Genomic DNA, 25,345 nt, shown 5'->3' with positions numbered 1-25,345 from the left:
GGGCAGGAGTCTCTTGGGACTAGGGTACAAGTGTTATTAAGATCTGGGGGGATCTCCAGCAGGCACCTGGACATTTGGATCTGGAGCTCAGGAGACAAGTCGGGATGCTTTATCCCACATGTGGGAACCACCTTTCCGGAGAGGCCAACTGAAGCTGTGAAGGCCGACCAGCCCCAAAAGCGGGTGTAGAGACAGGAAGTCCAAAGGCAGAAGCTTCCGGAGCAGCCATCCCTAGGGGAGCCAGAAAGAAACTGAAGCTGGTTGGGGGGAGCCAGGGATGGTAGTCGAGGTCGGCAGCCTGGAGGACGGCAGGGAAATGGAAGCCAAGAGAGGGGAGCCAAGGAGGCAGCTCTTAGCCAAAAGCTCAAAGTTCTGGTGGTGTGCATGCCCAAGGAGAATCCGGACTAGAAGAGATGGGTGGATGTAGAGACAAGGTTCCTTCTCGGCCACCAGCTGCTGTTCCTCCCAGCCGGGTCTCCCCCTTGACACCGCCCCTGCTCTCACCTTGTCCTACACTCATGAACCCCCCAATCCCTGTGGATGCCAATTTTAAGCTCTCCTCAGCTGCACACCTTCTGTTCTGTCACCCTTCCATCTGCCTCATTATCCCTCTTCTGGGCAGTTTCACCAGGACACCAAAGCAACCATCTCCTGACTCCTTGGTATTCCTTCTCTCCATCCAGTCCACTCCTGCCAGACGACTCTTCCTAAAGCCGAGCTCCCAGTGTCCTCTGCTCCAAGACCCTTGATGGCTCCCCACTACCTGCTGACTAAAGTAAAGGTCACACTCCTCCTGATGGCGGTCAAACTCTGATTTGCTGCTTACCACTAGGGCACCTCCTACAATGCTCAGAAAGCTGCAAACCGAGCTTTTCTCCCCAGTTGCACTCCTCACTCCTAGGCGCACCCCTGCCTTCTGCCTTAGACCACAGACAATGCTTTATTCCCCCATGAGCTGTACTAGCCCACCCACAGTCCCTCCCCGTGCTGGGGTCTCCTCTTGTACAGCTCTGGGCTTGTTACATTCTTCTCTGAGATGTTTGTTCCTTAAGGCCACCCTTGCGGGGAGGATTGGAGTCTTGGGGAATTCAGACAGAAAGAAGAGCTGGGCCCCACAGGAAAGGGAGCCCCTGCCCTTCATAGCTTTCCTGGGGCTGGCATCTCAGGAGCGCGGTATGCCGGAGAGGGCCGTCAGTGATGAAGATGGCCCCTGCCCCAGGAGGAACTGGGAGGGCCAGCACTCACTCGAAGAGGTACAGGTTGAAGCTTCTTTTAAGCCCTTCTCTCAGCACACGTGTTCCAAACACCTGCTGCGTACCAAGCACAGGGCTGTGTGTCTGCACAGGTGGACTGAAGAGCTGGTAAGTCAGAGCCCTGACTTGCAGCCCTTGTCTGTTTCTGTGCCGTGAAGATTCCGACCATTGCTGATTTCCAGCTAGCCACGGGACAGTCCCAAACACGGAGCCGGGAAGAAACGCACCCAGTCTGCTCCAGGGAGTGGGGCGCAGGCCGGCTCCAGCGCACTGCGGCTAGGGACGGAGCTGGGAGTAAGGGGGCCAAGTCAGTCATGGTCACAGAGTTTGGTCTGATGGCATTATAACGGTTACTGTTTTACTTCCATGTCCTCTTTTTTTTTTTTTTTTTAAGATTTATTTATTTGACAGAGAGAGACCCAGCGAGAGAGGGAACACAAGCAGGGGTAGTGGGAGAGGGAGAAGCAGGCTCCCCGCTGTGTGGGCCTCGATCCCAAGACCCCAAGGAACATGACCTGAGCCAAAGGCAGACGCTTAACGACTGAGCCACCCGGCCGCCCCTCCAAGTCCTCTCTTGTATTCCCCTAGTGGGCTAAGGCCAGACAGGGCAGGAACCGCAGCTTATACCTGGCTCTCTTCCCCCTCTCCAACCCCCACACCAGGCACGGTGCTCTGCTCACGGGATGCCCTCCAGCCTGCGGGGCAGGGAGAGGACGATTGTCTGCCAAATGGCTATATAGGCACTGCAATCAGGCCCTCCCATACATGCCACCCACCCCAGAACAGTGGAAGCAGCCACCAGCCACAGGTCAGCTTTGCAAAGCATGGGGTTGGCCTTTGGTAAAATGACACAGCTGAGAGTTTACCTCAAGCCTTCCGTGCTCTCTCATCTCTCTACCCACTTCCCGCACCCTTGCTGGTGGCTGGTTCTCAGACCGGGCCTCAAGTCCGACTCTCCAGCCTCGCTGAAGCTTTCTGTGGTGATGCTGCCAGTAGGTGCAATGACCTCCAAGCTGTGTGAAGCGTCAAGACCTGTCCCTGGTTTTTCAAAGGGGTCTGGGACCTTCCTCCCTCCACCTCTCTCCTACCTCCAGAAAAGGCTTAGTTATCTGGGAACCACGTGAGGATTCTGGTCACTCTTGGGCCTTCCATGAAGGACCCTGATTGAACCTCTGCAAAGAGTTGTGCATGTGTGTGTGTGTGTAACACGCATATGCCAGGTACCAGGGCTGCTCACACCACACACTTGCAGCCTGTCACGCTCACACTCAAAGAAGAGAAACTGCCACCTTCCTTCTCTGGAGAACAAAGCCAGAGGTGGCCCTCGGCCCTCACCCGGGGCACGATAACGTGACCGTCCCAGTTGCCCGACATGATGATCTGCTCCCATCTCTAAGAGAGTTGACCTGGCACTTTCTACCACAGCCCTGGACCTGGTTCTTTGTGAGCGAGGCTGGACGAGGCACCAGCGCCCCCACCCCCCGCCCCGCCCCGCCCCAGATCAGGCTCCTTCTCTCCATCCACTCTTCTCTTTTTTTCAATATTCTCGCCACAGAGCCCACAACACTTCAAAGATCAAGGCTTTATTTTCTCTAACTCCAGTGTCATGACTGAAGCAGCCTATCTGAAATACCCCGCACATAAACACACAGTTGTCCCTGTTCCAAAGAGCCAGCAACAACTGGAGGCAGCCACCATGCGATTTGTTCCACGCACCTAGGAAACACACGCTCACCCTGAAAGACACTGCGCGTCTTACAGGCAGGAAGCCCCGGCACATTTGCATTTAACAGACACAATCATCTTTAAATATAAAGTTAAATAAGACCTTATGGGCGTAACAATGTGTTGGAGATGCAGCTTTAGGGGGACTTTGGAGGACGGCACTTGGAATAAGACATCATCATTTAAAAAAAAAAAAAAAAAAACAGAAATAGAAAACACACACGGAAGGACCGTAGGCCAGTCAACAGCTAGATTCAACCCAAAGTTAAGAAAAAAACCAGTCGTGGATTGAAGCTGTATCACAGCTGAGAAAAATTCATTTTTTATGCTAAAATAAAACTCTGACCTATAAGGGACTCCGTCTCCCATCTTGGTCTGGGCATAAGAGTTCATGCCTGCATACACATGCTCTGTTTACTGAGCACTGTACTCGAGAGGCATGCCTGACTGCAGAGGTCGCCACAAACATACGGAAGACCAAGCACGTGCCATGATTATGTCAAGCTGGTCATCACTGGGGGTGGTGAGAACGTTTGCTTATTCAGTTACTTCTCAATGTCAAAGTCACCATTGACAAATGGACTATAGTCTGCACAGAGCAACACAGATCAAGGGGGAAAATCAGTTCCCAAAACATTGAGGCCACTTACATTGGTTTAGTGCTTCACAGCTTTCAAAACCCTGTTGGATACATGGCTCATCCAGCCTCATAAAGGTCCAGTGGGGAAGGCAGGACAGGGGGGGTCACCCCATTTACCGACCAATTCTATCCACACAGTGAGGAAAGCCATGGGCAGACCTTCTGGCTCAGTCCAGAGAGCTCTCAAACTGCCTTCCTGCCTCTCTTTCTTGGGTCCCTCACCCAGAGGAGTTTTCCCAGAGAAGTTAACAGTTTGTTTTCTGAATACCATCGAAAACAAAATCCTGCAAGAAAGAATACTTTGTAGCAGCAGAGTGGAACTTTTTTTTTTTTTTAAGATTTTATTTTATTCATTTGACAGAGATCACAAGTAGGCACAGAGGCAGGCAGAGAGAGAGTGGAGGAAGCAGGCTCCCGGCTGAGCAGAGAGCCCGATGTGGGGCTCAATCCCAGGACCCTGGGATCATGACCTGAGCTGAAGGCAGAGGCTTTAACCCACCGAGCCACCCAGGTGCCCCAGAGTGGCACTTTTTTTTTTTTTTAAAAGATTTTATTTATTTATTTGACAGACAGATATCACAAGTAGGCAGAGAGGCAGGCAGAGAGAGGAGAAGCAGGCTCCCCACTGAGCAGAGAGCCCGATGTGGGGCTCGATCCCAGGACCCTGGGATCATGACCCGAGCCAAAGGCAGAGGCTTTAACCCACTGAGCCACCCAGGTGCCCCCAGAGTGGCACATTTTAAGAGGACGAGAAAGGGTGGTTGGGTAACTATTTCAGAATTCTCTCTAGTTTTCTTCCTTTTGCGGAACTTAACAGTAATGGACAGAGTATTTGAGTAGCGGATCTAAATACTTCCCAGAGCACCATGGTTTCCACTGGCTTTTTGCACCCCCACATGGGACAGAGACTTGCTGCACCTGGTTTCCAACTGGCAGCGGGCAGGGAGTAGTTAACTCCAAAGGAAGCCAGCAGCGCAGCCTTCCCAGCCCAGGAGCAAGGTCCTGCTTGTGGGGCACACGTGGGAGCTGCTTGATTGAGCATCCTTCTGTCTCTGACCTCAAAATGACTCCTGAAGGCAGCGTGCAGGGTCCCAAGATGAAAACTGTCCCAGTGCCACCTGGAGTTCTTGGCTCCTCCAAAGGAGCGTGGGTCTGAGCCTCAGTCAGGGGCGCTACATCAACCATGGGGCAGGTCAGGGGCAAAGGGCAAAGGCTAAAGGTCAGGGCCAGGCCCACCAGATTGAATATACATGTTCTTCCTGCTCCTTTTTAAAGGGCTCCAGAAGGAAACCATGAAGCCATTTAGGCTTCCCTTGGAGATGCCTGGCGGCCAATCAAAGGACATGGCCAGGGAAAACAATCTTTTCTTAGTGATCGTCTGGCTCAGATGCACCTTTTCAGAAAACAAGGCAGTTAGGCCTCGAGTTCTGAGCTGATGCAGACAAATGAGGCTGAAGACAGCTCTGGAGAGGCGCCCTGACTTGGGCACGTGGGTCCGGGTCTCACTTCAGCAGCTGGGCTTGGTCGAAGGGCTTGGCCTCTGTCCCTGCGAGGTGAGGCGCTCAGTGCCCGGTGAACTAATGGTGGGCAGAGGGATGGACACACGCCAGAGGCATACTTGCTCTGTTTTTTAAAAATCCCTGAAACCGCACAGGGAAACAGATTTAGTCCACACACACACACACACACACACACACACGAACAGCTGGGGTGCCAGAGTTAAAGGTTGAAGCAGAAATAAGTCCTAGGGAGGCCTTATCCCAACCGCCTGCCCAACAAGTCATAAAACCTTGGCATTTCAAGAGCTAAGTGCTGGCCCAGGGAGGCAGACATCACACCATTCACAGCACGGAAGTGTCAGCAGGAGTGGGGCTAGTCCTCCCAGTCCTGCTGGGGGCCACTGTCCTCCAGTGTGACTGATCCTGCCACCATTAGGTGTGACCGCATTTGTGCCTATGGCAAGAGAAAATACCCCAGGGCCGGATTTTTGGCCCTGGAATCTTCAGGAAAGACAGGAGGCAAAAGCACACACAGGTGACTGATTGAATAAAAGGAGAAAAAAAAGTAGCTGGGAGTAATATATCATTATTTTGATTTTGTTTGCAACATACCTCCCCACCCCCCACGAAAAGAGAAATTCAAAATATAAACTTTATTATTTTACATTCAAGTGAAACTTCCATCTGGGGGCTCCACACAATTTCAGGCCACATTCAGCAATTTATCACTTTGGTGCCTTTTCACTTAACCCGACGGAAGAAATCAGCCCTCCTTTTTTTTTTTTTAAAAAACAGCTTGATATTCCCAGCTGTACCACTTATTTACACGCGCGCACGCGCACACACACACACAAACACCCCAAAAACTTCTACATAGAAAAATAAAGGATAAACATTATCCATCTATTTTGTACTGTGTACTAGAACTTTTATATACAGAATTCTCTTTTTTTCTTTAATGTTTTCAGTCACTGCACATTTTTCTCCCCTCCCGTGTGAGCTGCGATCCTAGGGCAGGCAACGGCTACAGGGAGGCGGAAAAGCTACATCCCTGTCAGGGGAGGGAAAGCAAAAGCCACCCCTTGCTCCCCATCCGAAGTCTTTCCCCACCTACCACCTCGGACATCCCTGTGGACGGCCTTCTGGTAAGCGGCTGTCCCATCGCCTCCCCCCTCACTCCCCCTGCTCTCTCAGGCGTCAGGGAGCAGAGGGCCCACTCTGCCAACACCCAAAATGACCTTGGTGTGAGGACAAGGGAATGGAAGCAGGCAGGCAAAGCCTTTGACAAATAAAAGATTCTGGAATCACTGCCCACGCCTGTTCCTTTAGTACGGAGTTCGACTCTCCAGCTTGTGCTTGGTGAGAAAGTACTTGAAGAACTCATAGACGGACCAGGAAATGGCAGTGGAGGGCATCTGGTAGATGACGCGGGCCTGCATGCCCTTGAAGTAGCCGGGGAGACCGTTGAGCTGGTACACCATCCTGAAGGCATTGGCCATGCCCGACAGCCGGCCGCTGATGTTGGCCAGGTTGAGGGCCATGTTCTCCTGAGTGTTGAGGAGGGTCTTACAGACGTCCAGGGGGGTGGTGGCGGCGGCGGCGAGGGCCCCAGCCAGCCCGCCCGAGATGATGTGGGACTGCGGGTTGTAGCCCCGGTGGGGGTTGACCTGCTCCTGCAGGAACTCGTAGGTGATAAAGTGGATGGACTGGAAGGGAATGTTCATGGTCAGCTGCGTGGTGTAGCTCCGGTAGAAGGCCCCCAAACCCTCGGTCCTCCAAACTGTCCAGACGCAGCGAAGGGCGGACCGGTGTGGCGAGTCGTACATCTGTAGGCGCTGCTTCACCACTGCGGTCAGGGCCGCCGGCAGGCAGGGGGGTGGTAGGTTGGGTTTGGCACCACCCCGGGTCGGAGTGAAACGGGGCGGCCAAGCCATAAAGAGAAACAAGCAAGTTTAGACACAGTGGCAACACAGGTCCCAGAGAACTAGCACACGCGCGGCCCCAGCCCGAGGAACCGGAGCCCGCTCCGGGCTCTCCCATTTACAGATGTGACCCCAGGACCTGTGCTCAGCTTCTCCTGCCTGCAGCCCACATAAGGCAGTGGGGGGAATCCCCAAACCAGGCAGCCACTTCAGACTAGATTCAAGGATCTGATCCCCCGGATCCCGGAGGCTTTCAGCATCACACCTGTAGCCAAATTCAATCCCGCCCCTTGGTCTCTCTGCCCTCCCAGCTGCACGTGGGTCCCGCCTTTTGTTCCCTGTATGTGGACGGTACACGGGGCTGTTAGCTTCTGTATGTCACAGCACTTTTAGAAGACATACAGGAATCATGTGAGCCTAAATTCAGGGACAAACTCCAATGAAGACCCTGGCTTAAAAAGCAGAACTGCTGGTTCAAAGGCTATGAGGCAACGGGAGGGGCTCAGGCTTGAGTCCTCATAGCCCCCGTGCACCACCAAATGAACACATGCAGTGTGCTCGCCTTTAGAGAAACGAAGTCTTTAAATCAATATGTCAAAGAGAAGAGAGGGAGCTGAACCTCACTTGTTTCTCTCTGAAAAGGAAAAAAACTCTCGCCTGCTTGACATGGGGTAATTAACTGGTCACTGACCAGGTTCCTGAATGCACTGCCCTCCACACAAACACAAAGCCCACCTCTCCCAGTCTGACCCACCAGACCCCTGAAGGTCAGAGCAGATCCCCTGTCTGCCAGGGAATGGGAGGCAGCTGAGCACAAGTGAGAAATGTTCGCAGTAAAAGACAAAACCAGACAAACTTGTAACACCAGACTTGAAATGCTGACATTTTACCTCTGATTTTCCCTTCTGGCAAGGGATGATTTTTCAGATGGGGAGAAAGGTTGAGAGAATCCTACATGTCACACTGAGAATAACCCAGCTGGGAGGACACCCAGGACCAGGCCCCAGAGTTCCTTGCTTTGCGGACCCGGGTTGGCTAAGCACTCACATCTGCACGGCTGACAACTGTTTTCCAGTGCTCCCGAAATTCCAAATAATAATAAAAAAAAATAATGTGGGAGGAGCTGGCTAAGCCAAGATGGCCCCAGGTTAAATCACGAGTAGAGTGAGGCACACATGGGCATTCCTAACCCTCTTCTCTCTGCATATGTTCGAGATGGTCCATGCTAATTTCAGATTTTTTTAAAAAGCCAATTGAACCCAAGCCCTAGTGAATGGCCTTTGATGGCTTCCCCCTAAATTTGTCTAGGACTGATAAAGGATAACAAGGGCCTGTGCATGTGTGAGAGTGTGTGTACGTGCCCGTGCGCACACGTACACGTACACACAGGTTTTACAGGAGTGCCAAGGACTAGCCAAGGGAGCTTGTTAAGACAGACTCCCTGTCTCTACCCTCAGAGACTCCAATTTAGCAGGTCTGGGGTGGGACTTGAATTAGTATTCCTAACATGGTCCCAGGAGACGCTGATGCTACTGCTGGCCCAGGGATCACAGCCCCACTCTCTGTCCAAGAGAACGGGAGCACCGTAAGCTCCAATGCCCAGCCCCTTTTCGAGGCCTTTGCTAACGTGGTAAAGAATTCTGCTTATTCTGACCGGGGGCCGGAAGACCCCTTCCCCGACCTTCTGCCTCCCCACTCCCCCACACCATTTTTCCTGCCCCTTCGCACATCCCCTCCTGCCATTCCCTGGGGACCATGAAGCATTACCTTCTGCTGGATTCATTACCGCATCGTGGAGCAGAGTGGCCATACTTCCAGCTATCCCTGCAAAACAAACTCCAGAAAATTACCCTCTGCGACCGGGTGTTCTGAGGAAGTTCCTGGAACTTAAAATCAGACGCAACCCTGCACAGAGCTTTCTGAGAAGCCAAATCTATGCCCAGCTGCTCCCAGGTGAGCACGGACTCTTCAAAACGTAAGGTGATGATTGAATTGTTGGGGGAGAACGGCACCACTGGCCACATTTTCATCCTGCGGATGTGAAGTCAATGCTGAGAAAGGTTAGACCTGCCGATGGCCGAGGATACCCAGAGACCACACTTCGTGGCTTTTCCCAGTGGAAAACTGTCCAGATTTCCATTCTCTCCCGTCCCTCACCTTTGTCTACAAACCAACTTACTCTGCCCTGGAGCTGGGGCAAACAAAGGGGATGATATTATATATACAGCTAAGGGGAGAAAAAGAAAAGAAATTAAAAAAGAAATATCCTTAATAAAATCCAGGCATTTTCAAGAACACAGGCAGGAGAAGCAGACGTCAGGAAGCTCTGCGTAGGGCAGATTTCCAGGGTTGGTTTGCCAATCAATGACCTGTCTCTGTGGAGATGGCAGACTCCATCTTGAGGCTCTCATCTAGCCTGGCCTCAAGAACCAGGAACTTCTAAAGGCTAATTCAGACCTGGAATTTTGCTTTCGGCTTTGGTTTCCCTCCCTGGGCAGGTGACACTGCCCAGCAATTAAGATTAGCACCAGAAGGTGGGAGGAATGAGCAACACCAGGGTAACGCTTCAGAAATGCGGATAAAGCCCCCTCCCCTTTGGCACACAATCACGATTACCACCAGAAAGGTCAAACAAAATGCAACCAGAGCATAAAAATCATGGCGAAGCAGGAACAGCACCGGGCAGAACTGTGTTCCCTCCAACCGCCTCCAAGGGCGTCAGTGACCAAGGGACTAAACCATTACAAACGGCAGTTTCAGCAAGAGGCAAACCCCAAGGCCACGGACTCGGGGGACAGCATCAGAGTGTTGATCCTTAGGGACTGTCTTTATAAATGCAACCAGGGGCCCATTTTTTTTTTTTAAGCGGAAGAAATGTCTGCAAACCAGCCAGGGTTTGTGGATGGAAGGGATGCTTTTGGGTTCTCTCTTAGTAGCACAAAAGGAAGGAGCGGGGGTGGGGGGGAAGCTGCCGCCGGTCACTCTATGCCTTCGGTGTTGAAAAATGAGTTTTGTTAAAATAAGGACACCTTATTCCATGCCCACACAAAAACCATCAAAAGCAAAACCCACAGGAGAAGAGAAAGAAAGAGCCACCGCTGAGCCTGCTGAGCCAGACGCAGGAGCCGTTCACCTGCCCGCTGCCCGCCGCCCAACCCAAGCCCCCTCCCCACCACTCCCCCTCAAAACAACAAAGGAAAACTACTCCAGCCCTTGCTCGCAGACAGATGCAATCGAGACCAACAGAAGAGAATGGGGGTGAAATCCCCAGATCCCCAGAGGCTTAAGGTGGGAAAGATGGCCTGTGCTGCAGCAAATCCTTTGTCAGCCATAAAACTTCTTGACCTTTTAAAGCTTAGTTAGATCTTGACGTTGCAGAGACCTGTTGAACCAGTTTTTAAATAGTCTCAGAGAAGCTGTCCAGATAATTTTTTTTTTGAATCCAGCATTGTAAAGTTTTGTTTCTATTCAGGGTTTTGGTTTTTTTCCTAGATCTGATCATTAATTGCTTTTCAATGTCTTAAAAAAAAAAAAGAAAAAACCCACGCAACAATGTAAACTGAAACACCTCTGTCACCGACTTCCCCCAGGCTTTAGAAAGCGAAGGAGGGGAAGAGAAAAAGCGCATGTGTGTGTGCACGTGTGTGTGCGCGTGCGCGTGTGTTTGGGTGTGTGTGCACACACGACTCGAGAGTTCTTTATTCGTAAGCAAGCGCAGCGGAGATGAGGCGTCAGGCTGCTGGGTCACAGGGAGGAGAACCCTGGGGAAGGGTCTGTTGAAGGAGAGAGCTCTCTAACTCCAGACAAACGCTTTCAAAATACCGTTGGCTAGGTGGCTGTTTCCTTGGTGGTGGAAAACGGCATTTAAAGTCCTTTTCATGTTTTCATAGCAGGCAAAATACAAGGCGTGGGCCGGCCCTGCACCCAGCATCATCACGTTGAGGCCTCGCAGGGGCCTCCAGAAGCCTTCAGTCCGAATGATTTTCTTGAGGGCTCCGTAGACACTCGTGTACTGCGCTTTGGGATCTGGATTCAAACTCTGCATTCGTGTCTGGGGGAAGTCAAGGAAACAAAAAAGGTGGAAGTTAACAAGGATGGTAAAGAGGATAAACACACACACACACACACAACCCAGGGAGACAGTGAGAGCCAACTGTCTATTTTCATTTTCACGGGATTTCTCGGTGAGGAAAACATTGATTCCCTCCTTCCTGGAGTACTCTCCCTGCCGCCCACCGCCCTCCCTCCACCCCCCACCAAGTAAGCATGTTCGCAAGGATTCCATTATGGCCAGCAGGAGGGAAGAAGGTTGGGGGCAGGATATGAAACAGGAAGATGGACCCTGCCACCATCAAGCTGTGTGACCCCTGAGGAATCCCTTAACCTCTCTGGACCATGGGACCACCACCCCCTCAATTAAAAAAACAGGATGGTCACAAACGTCACATGAAACGGTATGTGAAACCCTTCATGAACTCAGAGGCCCAGTCAATGGGGAGTGTTCTTATCCTGTGGTTGCCCCTCTAGTCCTAAAGTCTATGTCCTCACTCATCAAAGACCCCCGTGCCTATTTAGCCGCCACCAGGAATCTCCCAGGGGTCCTCCAGACCTCATCCCACAGCTCCTCTAAATGCATTTTACATTTTGTCTTTAGAAGTTAACACTTACAAATAAACAGTCCTGTTCTTAATCTCTTCCTGTGTGCAGCCTTGTCTCCTTGAGGCAGAAGCCTGGTTTTCCCCATCTCTGTTACCTCTATCCGATGACCAAGGCTCTTAAGTGGGTATACGGTTAATCTGTGTGTCAACATAGCAAGACCATGGTACCCACAATGGCTCCAACTACGGCCAAGCACTAGTCTAAATGTTGCTATGGAGGTATTTTCGTAGAGGAGATTAACACTTAAATCGTTAAATCAGACTTTGAGTGAAACAGATTATCTCTTTCTGTCTCTCTCTGTCTCCTGGTTTGGTGTCTCTGAAGAACCCTGATTGGTCCAGGAGATAATATCTGCCCCGTGAAAGACCCACCCAAGCCCAGTCCTGTAACATCATGCCTTCCTACACTCCCCTCAACACACACAGTCTAGAGGAGAGGGTCTCCTACCGTAAGCAGGGATATCCTTTTACCACCAAACAAAATCGTACTCAAAGCTAATATGTAAAATGGAAGAAGAATTTCTCTAATTGAGAAGGGGGCGGGGCTGGGCTCTCTTCACTTCCCGTCCCTGTCCCCCACCCCACCAGCAACGCAGCAACTCTGGGGCTCTGAGGAACAGTGTGAAAACCAATGATCTAAATTAACACTCATATGTGGAATTTCAGAAACAAAGGAAAAAAAACAAAGGAAAAAAGAGACAAACAAAAGGACAGCCTCTTAACTATGGAGAGTGAACTGGTGTTTGCCAGAGGGGAGGGGGTGGGGGATGGGGGAACTCGGTGACAGGGATTAAGAGCCCACTTATTCTGATGGGCACTAGGTGATGTATGGAAGTGCTGAATCACTATATTGTACTCTCGAAACCAATATAACACTCCATGTTAACTACACTTGAGTTCTAAAAAATAAATAAATTTTTAAAATTAATGGTCATTTTCAGAAGTCACCGGCTAGTAAAAACCACAGAGAAAATGGGCACATCATTGGCAACTTGTCATTTTACAAAAAAAGGGCATAAAAACTGTCCTTTAAATTAAATTTAGCTTTATTAAAGAACTCATCACTTGCGGCGCCTGGGTGGCTCAGTTGGTTAAGTGTCTAACTATTGGTTTCGGCTCAGGTCATGATCTCAGGGTCCTGAGACAGAGCCCCACATGGGTCCCGTGCTGGGAGTGGAGCCCTCTCCTCCCTCTCCCTCTGCCCCTCCCCCCCCAAAACACCCCACAACAAAACAACTCACCACCTTACCCCTTGTTTTCTGGTGAAAATGCCCCCTGTCCAGCCCTTGGCAGCTGCCCCATACCTGGGCCCACTTCTGGGGAGTGCAGCGTGGGAATGGATGGGGTCAGTGTCCCTGTGCCTTTCTGTTGAACTGTTTTCTACTCTAACATGATTCCAAAAGTATTCGAGATGGCTTCATAATGGGGAACACATTATAAGCAAACCAGAGCAAGGGAAGGAGAAGGTGGGAATCTGTCAACCTAGAGGGGCCTGACTTTGCTCTGTGGGTGCTCCTGGCGGGGGTGAACCAAGAACGGGAGCACAAAGTGTCCACAAGCGCAGCCTCAGGACGGCTGAGACTACCCAGGGCACTAAATCCTCAAAGACACTTGAAATCGCTCACATTTTACAGCAAAGAAAGCTCCATAGTCCCCCTACCCCCCAGCCCCACAGGGCTTTTTCCCTTAATCGCCCCTGATGAAAAGCAGGAGCACCAGGCAGGAGGCGGCAGAGGGACCAGGGATGGAATCCAGATCCCATCACTTCCACTGTGCCCCTGGGCTAGACCGTGACCCCCTCCCCGCTTCGTCTCCTCCTGTGACAGAATGGTTGAGAAAATTAAATGTCTGTGACCATCGTCACACGTTACACGTTAATGACAATAAAGGATGTGGTTCTAGTTATCCAGCCCTGCAGAGGTCTAAGCATCTTGGGGGGCTGGGGGGGGGCAGGGACTGTCTTATTTACAATGTATCTATCACGCCTATTACAGTGTCTAACTCACACCAGGGGGCCCATAAATGTCTGTCCAGCGAATGGATGGACAAACAAATGTGCGCGACTTAGGGTACCAACAGGGGTGAGGGGGTACTAGATCTCTTATTTCACTCCTCCCTAAAATAGGAATAGCTTTCCTGGAGTTACCCGTTCCTCCCACCACCCGTTCCCTATTGATTAAAAAAAAGTCCCCCTTTTGCTGCAATGCAAGCCCAGCAGTGATCCGCTGAGCCACACACAGAGCTGAGGCAGCCTGTCCCTGGGGTTGGCTTCTGCCAGTCCTGTGCCCAGGGGAGAGACCCCTGGGGATGGACGCAGAAGCTAGCTGGCTGCCTTTTCCACCCCTACGGCCCCAGTTTCTGGCTTCTGGCAGCAAGACCGGCCTGTGGTGAAGGCCTCCCTTGGGTCCCAGGGGGGGAAACAAAGGAGCCCCTTACAAGCAGTGTGAGAAGACACGGGATGTGGAATGAGGAGCTGAGAGGCTGGTTTCTGGACCTGACCCCAGCACCTACAGGGCCAGTGGCCTTGGCCATGGCATCTCATCTCTCTGGTCCTCAGTGTCCTCAATAGGAAAACGAAGGAGAGGACTGGAACAGTGGCTGATTACCAGAATCACAGGGAAATGCTTAAAAATGTCCCTCCGGGCACCACTCCAACACATGTTGATTCTAAATTTTTTTTTAATTCCCCAGATGATTCTGATCATCACTCCCTTTGGAGAACCTCTAAAAAAGGGGGGCGCTCTAGCCCTAGCACTTTCTTTCTTTTTTTTTTTTTTTAAGATTTTATTTGACAGACAGAAATCACAAGTAAGCAGAGAGGCAGACAGAGAGAGAGGAGGAAGCGGGCTCCCTGCTGAGCAGAGAGCCTGATGTGGGGCTCAATCCCAGGACCCTGGAATCCTGACCTGAGCGGAAGGCAGAGGCTTTAACCCACTGAGCCAACCAGGCACCCCGCCCTAGCACTTTCAAGTAACATTCTGCATCCAGCCTTGGCAGAAGGGGGGGGCACCTGGGTTAAGTGACAATGGGTGGTTGGGGAGGCAGTAAATACAGAAGGGGGTCAGACACAGGAAGCTTTAGAGCCAGCCATTCTGACCCTGTTGGTCTGAATTCCAGCGCTGGGACCTCGAGCAGATTCCTCAATGTTGGGTTGTGGAATAATTGCCCCAGGGAGCTCCCAGAGAGCTGGCAGCATTCGGGATTGAGGTAACCCTGAGAAAGGCCCGACTCGAGCTGGGAGGCAACGATGGCCGATGACCGTCTCTTCTCCTACCTACCCACTCTTTCCCTGACAAAGCTGTTCACACTGGCCGGCTCTCAGACTTACAAGGGGAAGCTGGGATTGATTCTCACCTCTTCCTTTTTATTTTTTAATTTTTTTTTTATTTTTAAAGATTTTTTTAAAATTTGTTTGACAGGGAGAGACACCGTGAAAGAAGGGACACAAGCAGAGGAAGTGGGAGACGGATAAGCACGTCTGCCGAGGAGGAGGCAGCCCGATGTGGGGCTCGATCCCAGGACCCTAAGATCATGATCTTAACGACTGAGCCACCAAGGAGCCCCTCACCGCTTTCTTTATAAATTAGGGGTGAGAGCGCTGGAGTAAATTTTACCGAACAAAAATGCGCCACCCCCTGTGGCCAAGAAAAGGACAACTGGGTATCTCTCTGTCCCGGGGTCTACTCAAGGGAGGCTACATTTAATGACACAGGCTTGGGACAGAGGCCAGCGGCCCCTGAGCACAAAGGAGGAGTCAGTCAAGGCCCCTTTGGGCCCACCGTGGCCAAGTTTGGGGCCAGAGCCGCTCTGGTGAGACCTTCATTTCCCAACCTGCCCACAGAGAGCTCCCACCCTCGATCAGGCACCAGGATGCAGAAGGGAGAGAGTCACTGGGGAAGTAAGTGACAAGGAACGTGGGAGATAAGGGGAGAAGGACAGAATGTCCACGTGCCTCAAAGGAGCTCGGAGGGAAGACAGGTGAGGCCAATCTACGAGCATGGTCGTGGGACAGGCTGAGAGAAGCTGAGGGGCCACACAGTGGCCACAGCGGAGAGACACCTCCCCCCCCCCACCAGTTTAGCCTCTCTTTTCTTTTTCAGTGACTCTACTTGTAAAAGGTACAATTCAGGGCCAGGCATTTCTTAGTGACCTGTGGACCAGAGAAGAAGCTGGGGTTGAGTGGAAACCACCCAAGGGGCCTGTCCCTGGCTGGATGAATGAATAAACAAAAAGGGATCCATACAAACTACGGAATATTCTTTGGCCTGAGAAAGGAATGACATTCTGGCACAGGCTACAGCTCGGGGGAACCTGGAGGCCATGACACGGAGTGAAATAAGCTAGGCTCTCTCTCCCTCACACACACACACACACTGATTCCACGTAATATGAGGTACTGGAGTCACCAAAAAACTCACAGAAACAGAAAGCAGAACGGTGGTTGCCAGGGGCTGGGGGAGGGGAACGGGGTTGCTCTCTGGGCACGGGGAGTTTCGCTTTTGCAAGATGAACAGTGCTATACATGTGCTTGGGACCACAGAGCCGGGCGCCTACACATGGTTAGGAAGGCAAGTTCGACGTTCCTATATTTTACCACGATGTTTTTTTTTTAAAAAGCCCGGTGTGAGGGTAGACAGAAGGAAAAAGACACAGAGAAAGGGCAGAGATTAAAAAGCACAACCAAAACAAACCAAGAAGACGGAGATGAAGAATTTCACAAACCGCCTTTCCTGTCCTGGGTTTCAGTTCCTGCTCAGGCCTAGAAAAGGCCTGCCCGCCTTTTCTTTATAATAAATTCCCATTCTTTGCCTTTTAATGCTCCACTCTTGGAAATCTGGAATGTCCATTAGCATATTAAAGGCTCTGGGAAGTCCTTCAGGAGAGCAGGCCCGAGAGAATTCTGGTTAACAAGGCGCTTGTTACCTGTTTGTTTTGGGCAACAGAAACCTGGTCTCACGGATCCACCTCGCAGGACACACTTTGAGAAAGCAGGAAGCGCAGAGAGCAGCTCCGGGCGTCAGGAGGACCCCGGCCCCCCAAGCCGGGGCAGCCCAGGCCCGGAGCGGCAGACAGGAGGAGCCTGGAAGACAGGCCCGAGAAGCAGCACGGCCACGGACCTGCATGAGCCTTGGGGCGGGTTACCCAAGCACTCTGGCACAGAAATCGAGAGACCTGGGTCTCGGGCCTGGTTCTGCCACTCCCTGTGTGACTGAGCAAATCTCCAGCTCCAGAAGGGCAGTTCTACAGGAGGGCTCCAGGCCCATGATACAAACGCTTTATTTGCGCTAAACGGGCTCCCTAAGCTCTCAGCAAGGCTGGAAGGGAGTGAGGGGTAAGCCCCTTGGCGCAAACGTCCCCTTAAGAAGACAAATCAGGGTAAGCCTGCCTCGTTGCTGTGTGGTTCTCCTCACAGAAGAGGAGAGTGGAAAATGTGGTTCTCCTCACAGGGGAGGAGGGTGGCCGGAGAGTGGAAAATGCCCACACTGCCTCCGGTGAGCTCGCGGGATCAAATGACAGGAGGGCAGGGGCCCTGCGCGGAGGGCACACGGAGCTCGGAGCTCGGCGCCTCTCTTTTCAGACAGGAAACTGGGGCGCCCCGCAAGAAAAGCAAAGGGAGCCAGCGGAGGCGGGCGGGGAGACCTCTGACCTCCCTGCGTGGCCTGCCCAGCCCAAGGACCTGCAGCATCACGGGGCCGCCGGCCTTCCACCTGACCCGGATCCCAAGTCCTCCTTTCTCAGTATTTCTCATAAACAAAGAACAAGTGGCTGGCTCCGCCGGTAGAGTACACGTGACTCCTGATCTCAGGGTCGTGAGTTCAAGCCCCCTGTTGGGCACAGAGCTTACCTTAAAAATAAACAAGTAAAGAAAAAAACAAATTCTTCCCGTGTCAAAAATACATCCACTTTACAGAACAGGAGAAGATAAAGTGAAATCTACTGATTCGTCCACTCAAAAGCATTTTGCCAAGCTCCCCTTTGAGGCAGGTGCAATGCGGGGACAGGGCAGCAATGGGTATGTGCGGGGCTCCCGGGTCATGGTGTGGACAAACATCCCAGCACAACAGGTGGGCACAACGCCCATCCACCGAGGGGACCCCAAAAGGCTACCCAGGAGTCTCTCCCAGAGCAAGGAAATTCAGTTCAGGCACCCGCAGAGTGCTGGGAAAATATCGTATCCTATCAGTGTCTGCTGCCCAGTGTCCGTTGCAGAATTAGCAATCAAATCCGTATGTTTAATTCTATTCCATCTGCCAACTGTTCCCAAGAGACGCTGACAGTCAGTAAATGGAACCCCAGCCTAAACCAGACTGCAGGTCCCAACCCCGGCCCCCTCCCTATTTTCCAAGGCCATGGCCAGCCGCCCACGGGCACACAGCCTCACCCTTCAGCCCTGTGGTCCGAACCCTTCCACTTGCATCCACAGCCCATCCACGGCCCTGTGGGTCCCCAGTGCTGGGGTCCGCTGGTGACACTCCAGCTCTCCCCCACCACCACGCAGCACAGACAGCGTCAGGCCAAGGAGCCTGTTTCCACGCAGGGCTTGCTGGCGGAGACACGGGCGCACGGACCCCTGTCGGCAGCCGGGGGAGAGAGGCATTTTGGCACAGGGCTTTGTGAGGAAAGAACTGTCTTCCGGAATGAAGCTGCAACCCTCACCAAGGGCTTAGAAAGTACTATCCTCGCCTTCCAGAATCCTTAGGAGGCACACGGCACAGCAGAGAAGAAACCCAAACCACATCAAGGAGAACCACGCACACACAGTAAAGCCTTCAGCTCTCCCAAGTCTGGGACTGCCAGCATTCTGCCAGAATGTGCGTTCCAGCCTGGAACCTCGGCCTGACTACGTATGATACGGAAGATGGGCTGTCACCCCCTGGCTGCTGAAAACACTTGCTGAAATCACCAAAATCGAGGCATGAGGATACAGCCCAGCAGCAACCCCCCCCCCCCATATTAACCAGGAACAGAGCACTGCAGGAAATGCTTTAAGGAGAACCACACTGTTCACGGCAAGCAGAGGCACATCGAAGTTTATTCCCAAGTTCAAAATTCCCGATCGCATTTTCTTAAATCTCCCAAATTGGCAAAAGTATAGGCACATCTTTATGTCTTTGTCTTTCTTTTTTAATCAAAAGGAAAACTTGATCCTCTTAAAGTTTGGAAACCAGCAAGAGAAAAAGGACTCCTTAAAAGAAGTCCCGCCTCCCCGCACCCCTCCAATCAATGGGGGCACAAGGTAGGGGAATGAAGTGGTGGGTGGAGAGTTCCTGGCACACACATTCTGAAAGGCCCTGGTGAGAACGACTGTTTCAGAGCAGGGCAGGAGGGCCGGTTCACTGTACCATCAGTGAGAGGAGCTGTGCCAATGCAAAACAGAGAGATGAGAGTTGGTGGGAACACGCCTCCGGCTAAATCATGTCTGTGCCCATTTCCCTGCCTCACCTATCAGAAGGACCGGACTTCCCTCCGTCTCCGGTCACCCGGTGCTCAGGGAGGGTGGGAGGCAGTGAGAGCAAACCAGCAAGGTCCCTCTGTCTTTCCACTCACGTCCCACAGGAGGCCTGATTTTCATGTGAACAGACCAGCCACGCTCCAACACTCCTGGTTATTCGCTACCTCTAAAGTGTGGGGCCGGGCCTGCGAAGCGTCCGCACCATCTCTGACTCTTACTCTCCAGACGGTGTCCCAAAACCTCCAGGGCCCATTAGGGGTGTCCTTCAGGGCACTGCTGTTTCTAAGGATAAAATGCCTAAGTATTCAGTAGAAAATACGAATCCCACCAAGACAGCCAAAACCAAGTGTCTCAGCCTCCCAGGGAAGAAGCCATAGCCCCAGACACGATTGTCCTGGGAACAGGTCACAGCGCGGGGAGTCAGACAGACCCCAGGTCGAAAAAGGAACAGTACTGCGATTGCTAAGAAACGGAGCTCTCCTTACGATCCCCTCACCCGATGTGATTTCGTGACTATGTGCATGGGTTACCTTGATTGAAGAAAAAAAAAAGGCCAACAGGGCAGGGAGAGGAAATAAATGATTCTGCCAAGGGGGAACGTGAATGTGCAGGTGGGTCTGGGAACCAGAGGAAGGTATGGCTGAAGGGTATGCTCCAGGGGAAATGCGGAGGTAAGGTGCAACGGAGAGGGAGTCCTGGGCTCAGGAGAGTGCCTGAGCATTAGATAATCAATAAATGTTTGCTGAGAGAAGGGCAAGTTGGGGCTGGACGATGGGAGGCCCTGACCAGCTCATTCAGGCATTTGGAATTTCCTTTACAGTCCAGTGTCTTCCGTGGTTACGTACGGGCCATGACAGGAGCTATGAAGCCATACGTAAGCAGCACGGAGGGGACCTCCAGCGTCTTGGAGAAGGGATCATGCCCAGGCAACAGAAGTCCCCCCTGCCGGGACTGGTTACAGGCTGGCCACACTCTGCTCTCTCCAAAGCCGTGGCCACGACTAGGGCCACTGTGCCACCAACCCACACCCATGGGTAGCAGCTCCCTGCCCTGCTATGGCTCAAAGCACATTCCCACTTACCTTTATCCTAGGAGCTAAGCCTGGTCACTCCTCCCCTTCTCTGGAAGATTCTCCGGCTGACGGAGGCAGGGATGAAAGAATCCGTGCCTGGCTCAGACCCAATGTACCCAGGACATACTTAGAACATCCAGCTTGTGGTCGGCCCAAAGGATTAAATTATTGCTGCTCTATAGGTGGGAAAATTCCCAAGATGCCAGGTAACAGGGCTCGGAGTGCACAGATGGGATTGGTGACCCCACCGGGAGATGGCAGAGCAGAAGAACAACACTGGGCTGGAGGAGAAGCCTGAACCACCAGTCACTCCTACCCACCTTGTCTGGCTCTAGCAAGGGTCCCGCGTTCTAGTCCCACATCTGGTATTAAGGATTGTGTGCCCTGAAGCAAGTCAGCTTGCTTCTCTGAGCCCCCAGGGCCACTTTCACAAAATAATTATAATAATAATTATAATTGGGCAACAAAATTATAAATAATAATTATAAATATATATAACTGGGCAACCAATGATCCCCATCTTACAAACAGGGAAACTGAGGCACAGAACGGCTAAGGAACTAGCTCCCCAGGTCACAGAGTACACGCAGAATGGAAGCCAGGCAGACTGGCTCCAGAGCCCTGCTCTGAACCAGGAGGCCCCCCCAAACTCTCGCCAGGGGGTGGACAGTTAGGGATCACAGGTTATCTCCAACTTCCTTCCTATCTCTGAGGTCCTCTGCTTCTCCTACCAAGCTAAGCGATCACCCTGTGTGTGTCCGACCTTTTTGAAGAGGGAGTAGCCCCGACTACGTTCAAGTCACCAAAATCGCCACCGATTGAGACCACAAAGCTCCTGAGGGTCCTACATCAGGCCACAAGCTGGGTACTTGCAGAGTCATGAGCCCTGGCCCATGGAGGTCACAGAGCTTCACTGTTTCGCACTAGTGGCCATTAGCCTGGCCAACGGGCCCCAAGCAGAAATGGGTAACCGCGCCTCGTTCAGTAAGAACCCATTCTCTCCCCTCCAAAGGAGCATGAGCCATTTGTTCACTCAGGTCATGGGCAGGAGGGGCATGCCGACGGATGAAAGTCCGGCACTCCTACCGTATTCAAAGGCGAAGACTGAATATTCCAAAGTTCAGGCCGCTTTCGGGGAAGAATTTAATTCACTTCGAGATCCTGGCCTGCCCAGGGCCTCCCCTGACTCAGCAGCCTTGCCTATGTCATTGGCTTATAAGACGCCCCACCTACGAGTAAGGACAAGGTGTCAGGGGCAGAAGTGAAGAGATACTTGCTCTCCAAAGTGCTTTCTTCTCCCTACACGTCGGTAAACTCGCTGAGGCATCAGCACGCCACATCAAAGAACAAATTTAATGCAAGAATCCACACGGAAATACCCTTAAAAGCACATGACGCTACACCAGAACTGCCTGAGTGCAGAAGAGCAGAGTCCAAGCACCAAGTCTCCATACGACCATTCCGGGCCCTGTCCCCACCTTCGGCCCTGGTGGCTCTGCCATCACAGCTCGGCACGGTGGGGCTCCTGACGGGCTTCTGTTTGACTTCCGAGTTCTGCCACCCGTGGAGCGCCCCAACCTCCACTTTGTCTTCTCTAATGAGGAACTAGTATGTGACCTGCCCAAGCTCCCAGGGCTGGTCACCACGGTGCCAGCACTGGTCAGCACTCCAGCTCCCAGATCCTGCCCTGCTGACCCTCCTTCAACCTTTTGTTGAAAATCCCAGCTGTGGAATCTCAGACACACCTTGTTCAACCACCACCTGCCTGATGCTCAGACGGTCCCCAGGGTTTGAAGTGTGTGTGTTCAACAGAAAATTACATGTTGGGCTTCGGCTCTAGGCCTGACTCTGTGATCGGGACCCAAGGACGCCAAGACGTCCCCTGTCCTCAACCACCTCGAAGCTGAAGGCCTTTCTATTTTGCAGCTGTATGTGCTTGAGGGAAGTTACTCAACTTCTCTGAACGGCGGTTCCCTCATCTGCGAAAACCCCTCCCTCACGTGTGTCCTTGCCACGAAGACACAAGGAACCTTTTCAGCACAGGGTCACCTGGCACAGAACACGAGGTGCTCAACACATGCTTATCGTCTGTGTCATTATTTTCGTAAAGGCTCCAGCATGTTCCCTAAACCACCGCCGATGTTAATAAAACGGCTTTGAAATCTTAGTAAGAACCACCAGCAAAAAACTAGCTTCATCTTGCCAGAAGGTGTGGGGCTTTCCCTCCTGCTTGCTGACGACTGGCTGTTCAGCACAAAGGATCTCACTGCGTGTCTGAGCGGAACATCAGATTACAGAGTAGGACAGGCCGTAAACCACACACGCAATAGACCCCCAGATCCCAGAAGGAAGTGGCCAGCCATGGGGTCCAATTCCTGTAGCCTCCCAAGGTAGGGAGAGGCATGAAACCCAGCCCCCACCCACTCTGGTCAGAAAGAGGCTGGAAGGGACGCCTGGGTGGCGCAGTTGGTTAAGCAGCTGCCTTCGGCTCGGGTCATGATCCCAGCGTCCTGGGATCGAGTCCCACATCGGGCTCCTTGCTCCGCGGGGAGCCTGCTTCTCCCTCTGCCTCTGCCTACCACTCTGTCTGCCTGTGCTCGCTCGCTCTCTCTCTAACAAATGAATAAATTTAAAAAAAAAAGAAAGAGGCTGGAAAAGCGAGGTGGCCTCCTCGTTTCCACTGGATTCCAGAACCACAAGGGCCAGCACTGCTGGCCCGAGGGCCCTGCCTGAGTCGAAACACCACCACTCCCTGCTTCCGCCTCAGACCTCTGCACCTTTGGCAGGTTATTCAATCTCTTTGAGCCTGTTCTTTTATCTGTGAATGGGGGATCATAACAGCACCTACCTCCTCTGGGTTCTGTGAGGATTAAAGGAAATAATGAATGACAAGCCCTTTGCCTGGGGTCTGGCATGGGGGGGGGGTGTTTGTTTGTTTTTTGGATAAACTGCAAATTCCTAGGAAGATGTAACTTTTACTCTAATTCCTTCATAAAACTCATTCCCTCAGGAGGAGATCAGCCCCAGTCGGGAGCAACACCCTGCCCCCAACCATTACCACACACTGAGACCAGACTACCTGAGTCACCCTCACGACAGGCTGAGCAGCTTGTAGTTCCGCTGTCTCCTCACAGAAGAGAAACTAAGGCCCAAAAAAGCCAGGGGACTTAACCAGAGCACCCACAAGGGCCTCTGTCCCTCTCACCGGCCCCACTCCCGCATTCACCTCTCCTGGCTCTCAATTTCTAAACGAATGGACCTGGCTGCTTACATTAATCCTGATTATGTAACAAAGGGAACTTGGGTAGGCTGAAAGGTGGAGGGAAAATCACCAGTGTCAGTTTACACAGGCGCAGAGGGTCCAAGATGACAGTGCCTCACTCAGGAAGCTGGCTCGCCAGGCCTGGCTGCCGGCGGCAAGGGCGGTTCTGGAAACCTTTCACCAGTGCTAAAGTCCCAAGGTAAGGTTCCCTGACACTGCTGACTGCAGCCCATTCCCTCGAGGTCACCACCATGGAGAGGGCCCTCCCCGTGCTCAAGAACTGGTTCCTCTCTGAACTGTAGAGAAATAGCCAGATGGGGCCAAGAGGAGCTACAGCACTGGGCACGGGGAGTCCTCTATGGGTTCTGCCCCCTGTCCTGTGTTCCACGGTCACCCTGCAGCACCTGGGCTCTCACCGCGGGCGTGGGCGTGGGCAGGCTCGCAGGTCCCTCGGATTCTGGGGGATCGATCCACACAGTGCTGCAGGATGTTTCCACCAAGTATGTCTCACTTCCCCAAACAGCGGCAATCCCCCCAAAATGTGCACTTAAACCTGAGTATGATCGAACAGACAGAGCCCTGTTCCAAGAGAAAGAAGACCCAGACTCCAAGCCAGCTCTGCCCTCAAATCCCTGAGGACCTCGAAGCAAGCCAGCCTAGCTAGGCACCAACATGGCTTTCCACCGGGAGGTAAATACCGGAAAAGATTTCTACTGTTTTGTTCACGATCTATTATAATTGCAAATATCTGTCCAGTGGATCAATGGAGTTAATATGTCTCTAAGGAGGTCCTTTTTGGCCTCGTACAGTCTAGACCTATGAAACCGGCAAAAAATCCTTTGAAAAACAAATGTGTGTGCCATGAGGCACCTAGAATAGCCAAATTTAGGGGCAGAAAGCAGAATGGGGGTAGCCATGGGGTTGCAGGAGGTGGGGGAAGGGAGAGTGGTTGTTTAATGGGGACAGTTTCACTCTGAGAAGATGAAGAAGTTCTGGAAGGTGGCTTCACAACGTGAATGTACTCAGCACTACTGATCTACATGCTCTAAAATGTTAAGATGGGGGCGGGGGGCTCCTGGGTGGCTCAGTTAAGCAGCTCCATTCGGCTCAGGTCATGATCCCAGGGTCCAGGGCTCCCTGCTCAGCGGGGAGCCTGTTTCTCTCTCTCACTCTTCCTCTGCGTTCTCCCTCTCTCTCTCAAAATAAATAACATCTTTTTAAAAAGTGTTAACATGGTCCTGTTCACCTGAAATGAACACACACTGTATGTTAACTATCCTGGAATTAAAATTAAAAACTTAAGGAAAATGAGAAAAAAGAAAAAACAAAATAGTCATGATGGTAAATTTTATGTGTATTTTAACACACGGTTTTAAAATCCTAAATTTAATCCATAGCTCGTTCCACAGGCTTTTCATCATCTGAAATCCTGTTACAATCAGATAATTCCCTAGACTTCCTTTAACACCAGAGAGAGTAGTTTTTTTATTCGTTTGTTTGTTTCTGGTGAAGGTTACCAGGGGTCTCGAACACAGCAGGATCCCCTAGACACAGCAGTATTCCTGGCTCCAGGGCCACCCTTGGAAGGAAGCCCCTGGAAGGTCAGCCCAGGGGTCCTCGGACAGCAGGCAAACGTTCCCCAGGAGGCAGAAATGGCGAAGATGCTGTTTGAATCTCCGCCCTTTCCCACAGGCTGTCCCCCAGCCTCGATGAGGCCGTGCTTCCCTGTCCAGTGCACGCTGGCCTGGGCCACCCCAAAAAGACATCATCCCAGGGATCAGTACCCCAGCTGCTAAGGCACGGAGGGAGCTGTCAAAAGCCAGCCAAGTGTTTGTATGTGACAGACTGGGTGACGACATGG

The 25,345-nt window shown here is 52.1% G+C and overlaps 1 protein-coding gene across 3 annotated transcripts in view; it reads right to left on the bottom strand.

Moving 5' to 3' along the window:
- Nucleotides 1-5,755: 5,755 nt before the first annotated feature.
- SLC25A37 (solute carrier family 25 member 37) overlaps nt 5,756-25,345 on the bottom strand; it is a 36,480-nt gene continuing 16,890 nt past the window's right edge. The window contains exons 2-4 of one of the 3 annotated variants that reach the window (XM_080796798.1): nt 10,862-11,090; nt 8,807-8,863; nt 5,756-6,963 (exon numbers count right to left, since the gene is read on the bottom strand). In XM_080796798.1, the coding sequence (XP_080652924.1) occupies nt 6,443-6,963; nt 8,807-8,863; nt 10,862-11,090 (807 nt within the window). In that variant the 3' untranslated portion in view covers nt 5,756-6,442. Of the gene's footprint in view, nt 6,964-8,806; nt 8,864-10,244; nt 11,091-25,345 lie in introns of those variants that run through there. The other 2 variants (XM_080796799.1, XM_080796800.1) reach the window with 2 other exon arrangements.

Source organism: Martes martes (genome assembly GCF_963455335.1).
Source record: "Martes martes genome assembly, chromosome: 2".
In the NCBI taxonomy this organism is placed as follows: domain Eukaryota; kingdom Metazoa; phylum Chordata; class Mammalia; order Carnivora; family Mustelidae; genus Martes; species Martes martes.
This window is presented reverse-complemented; position numbering and strand designations above follow the sequence as displayed.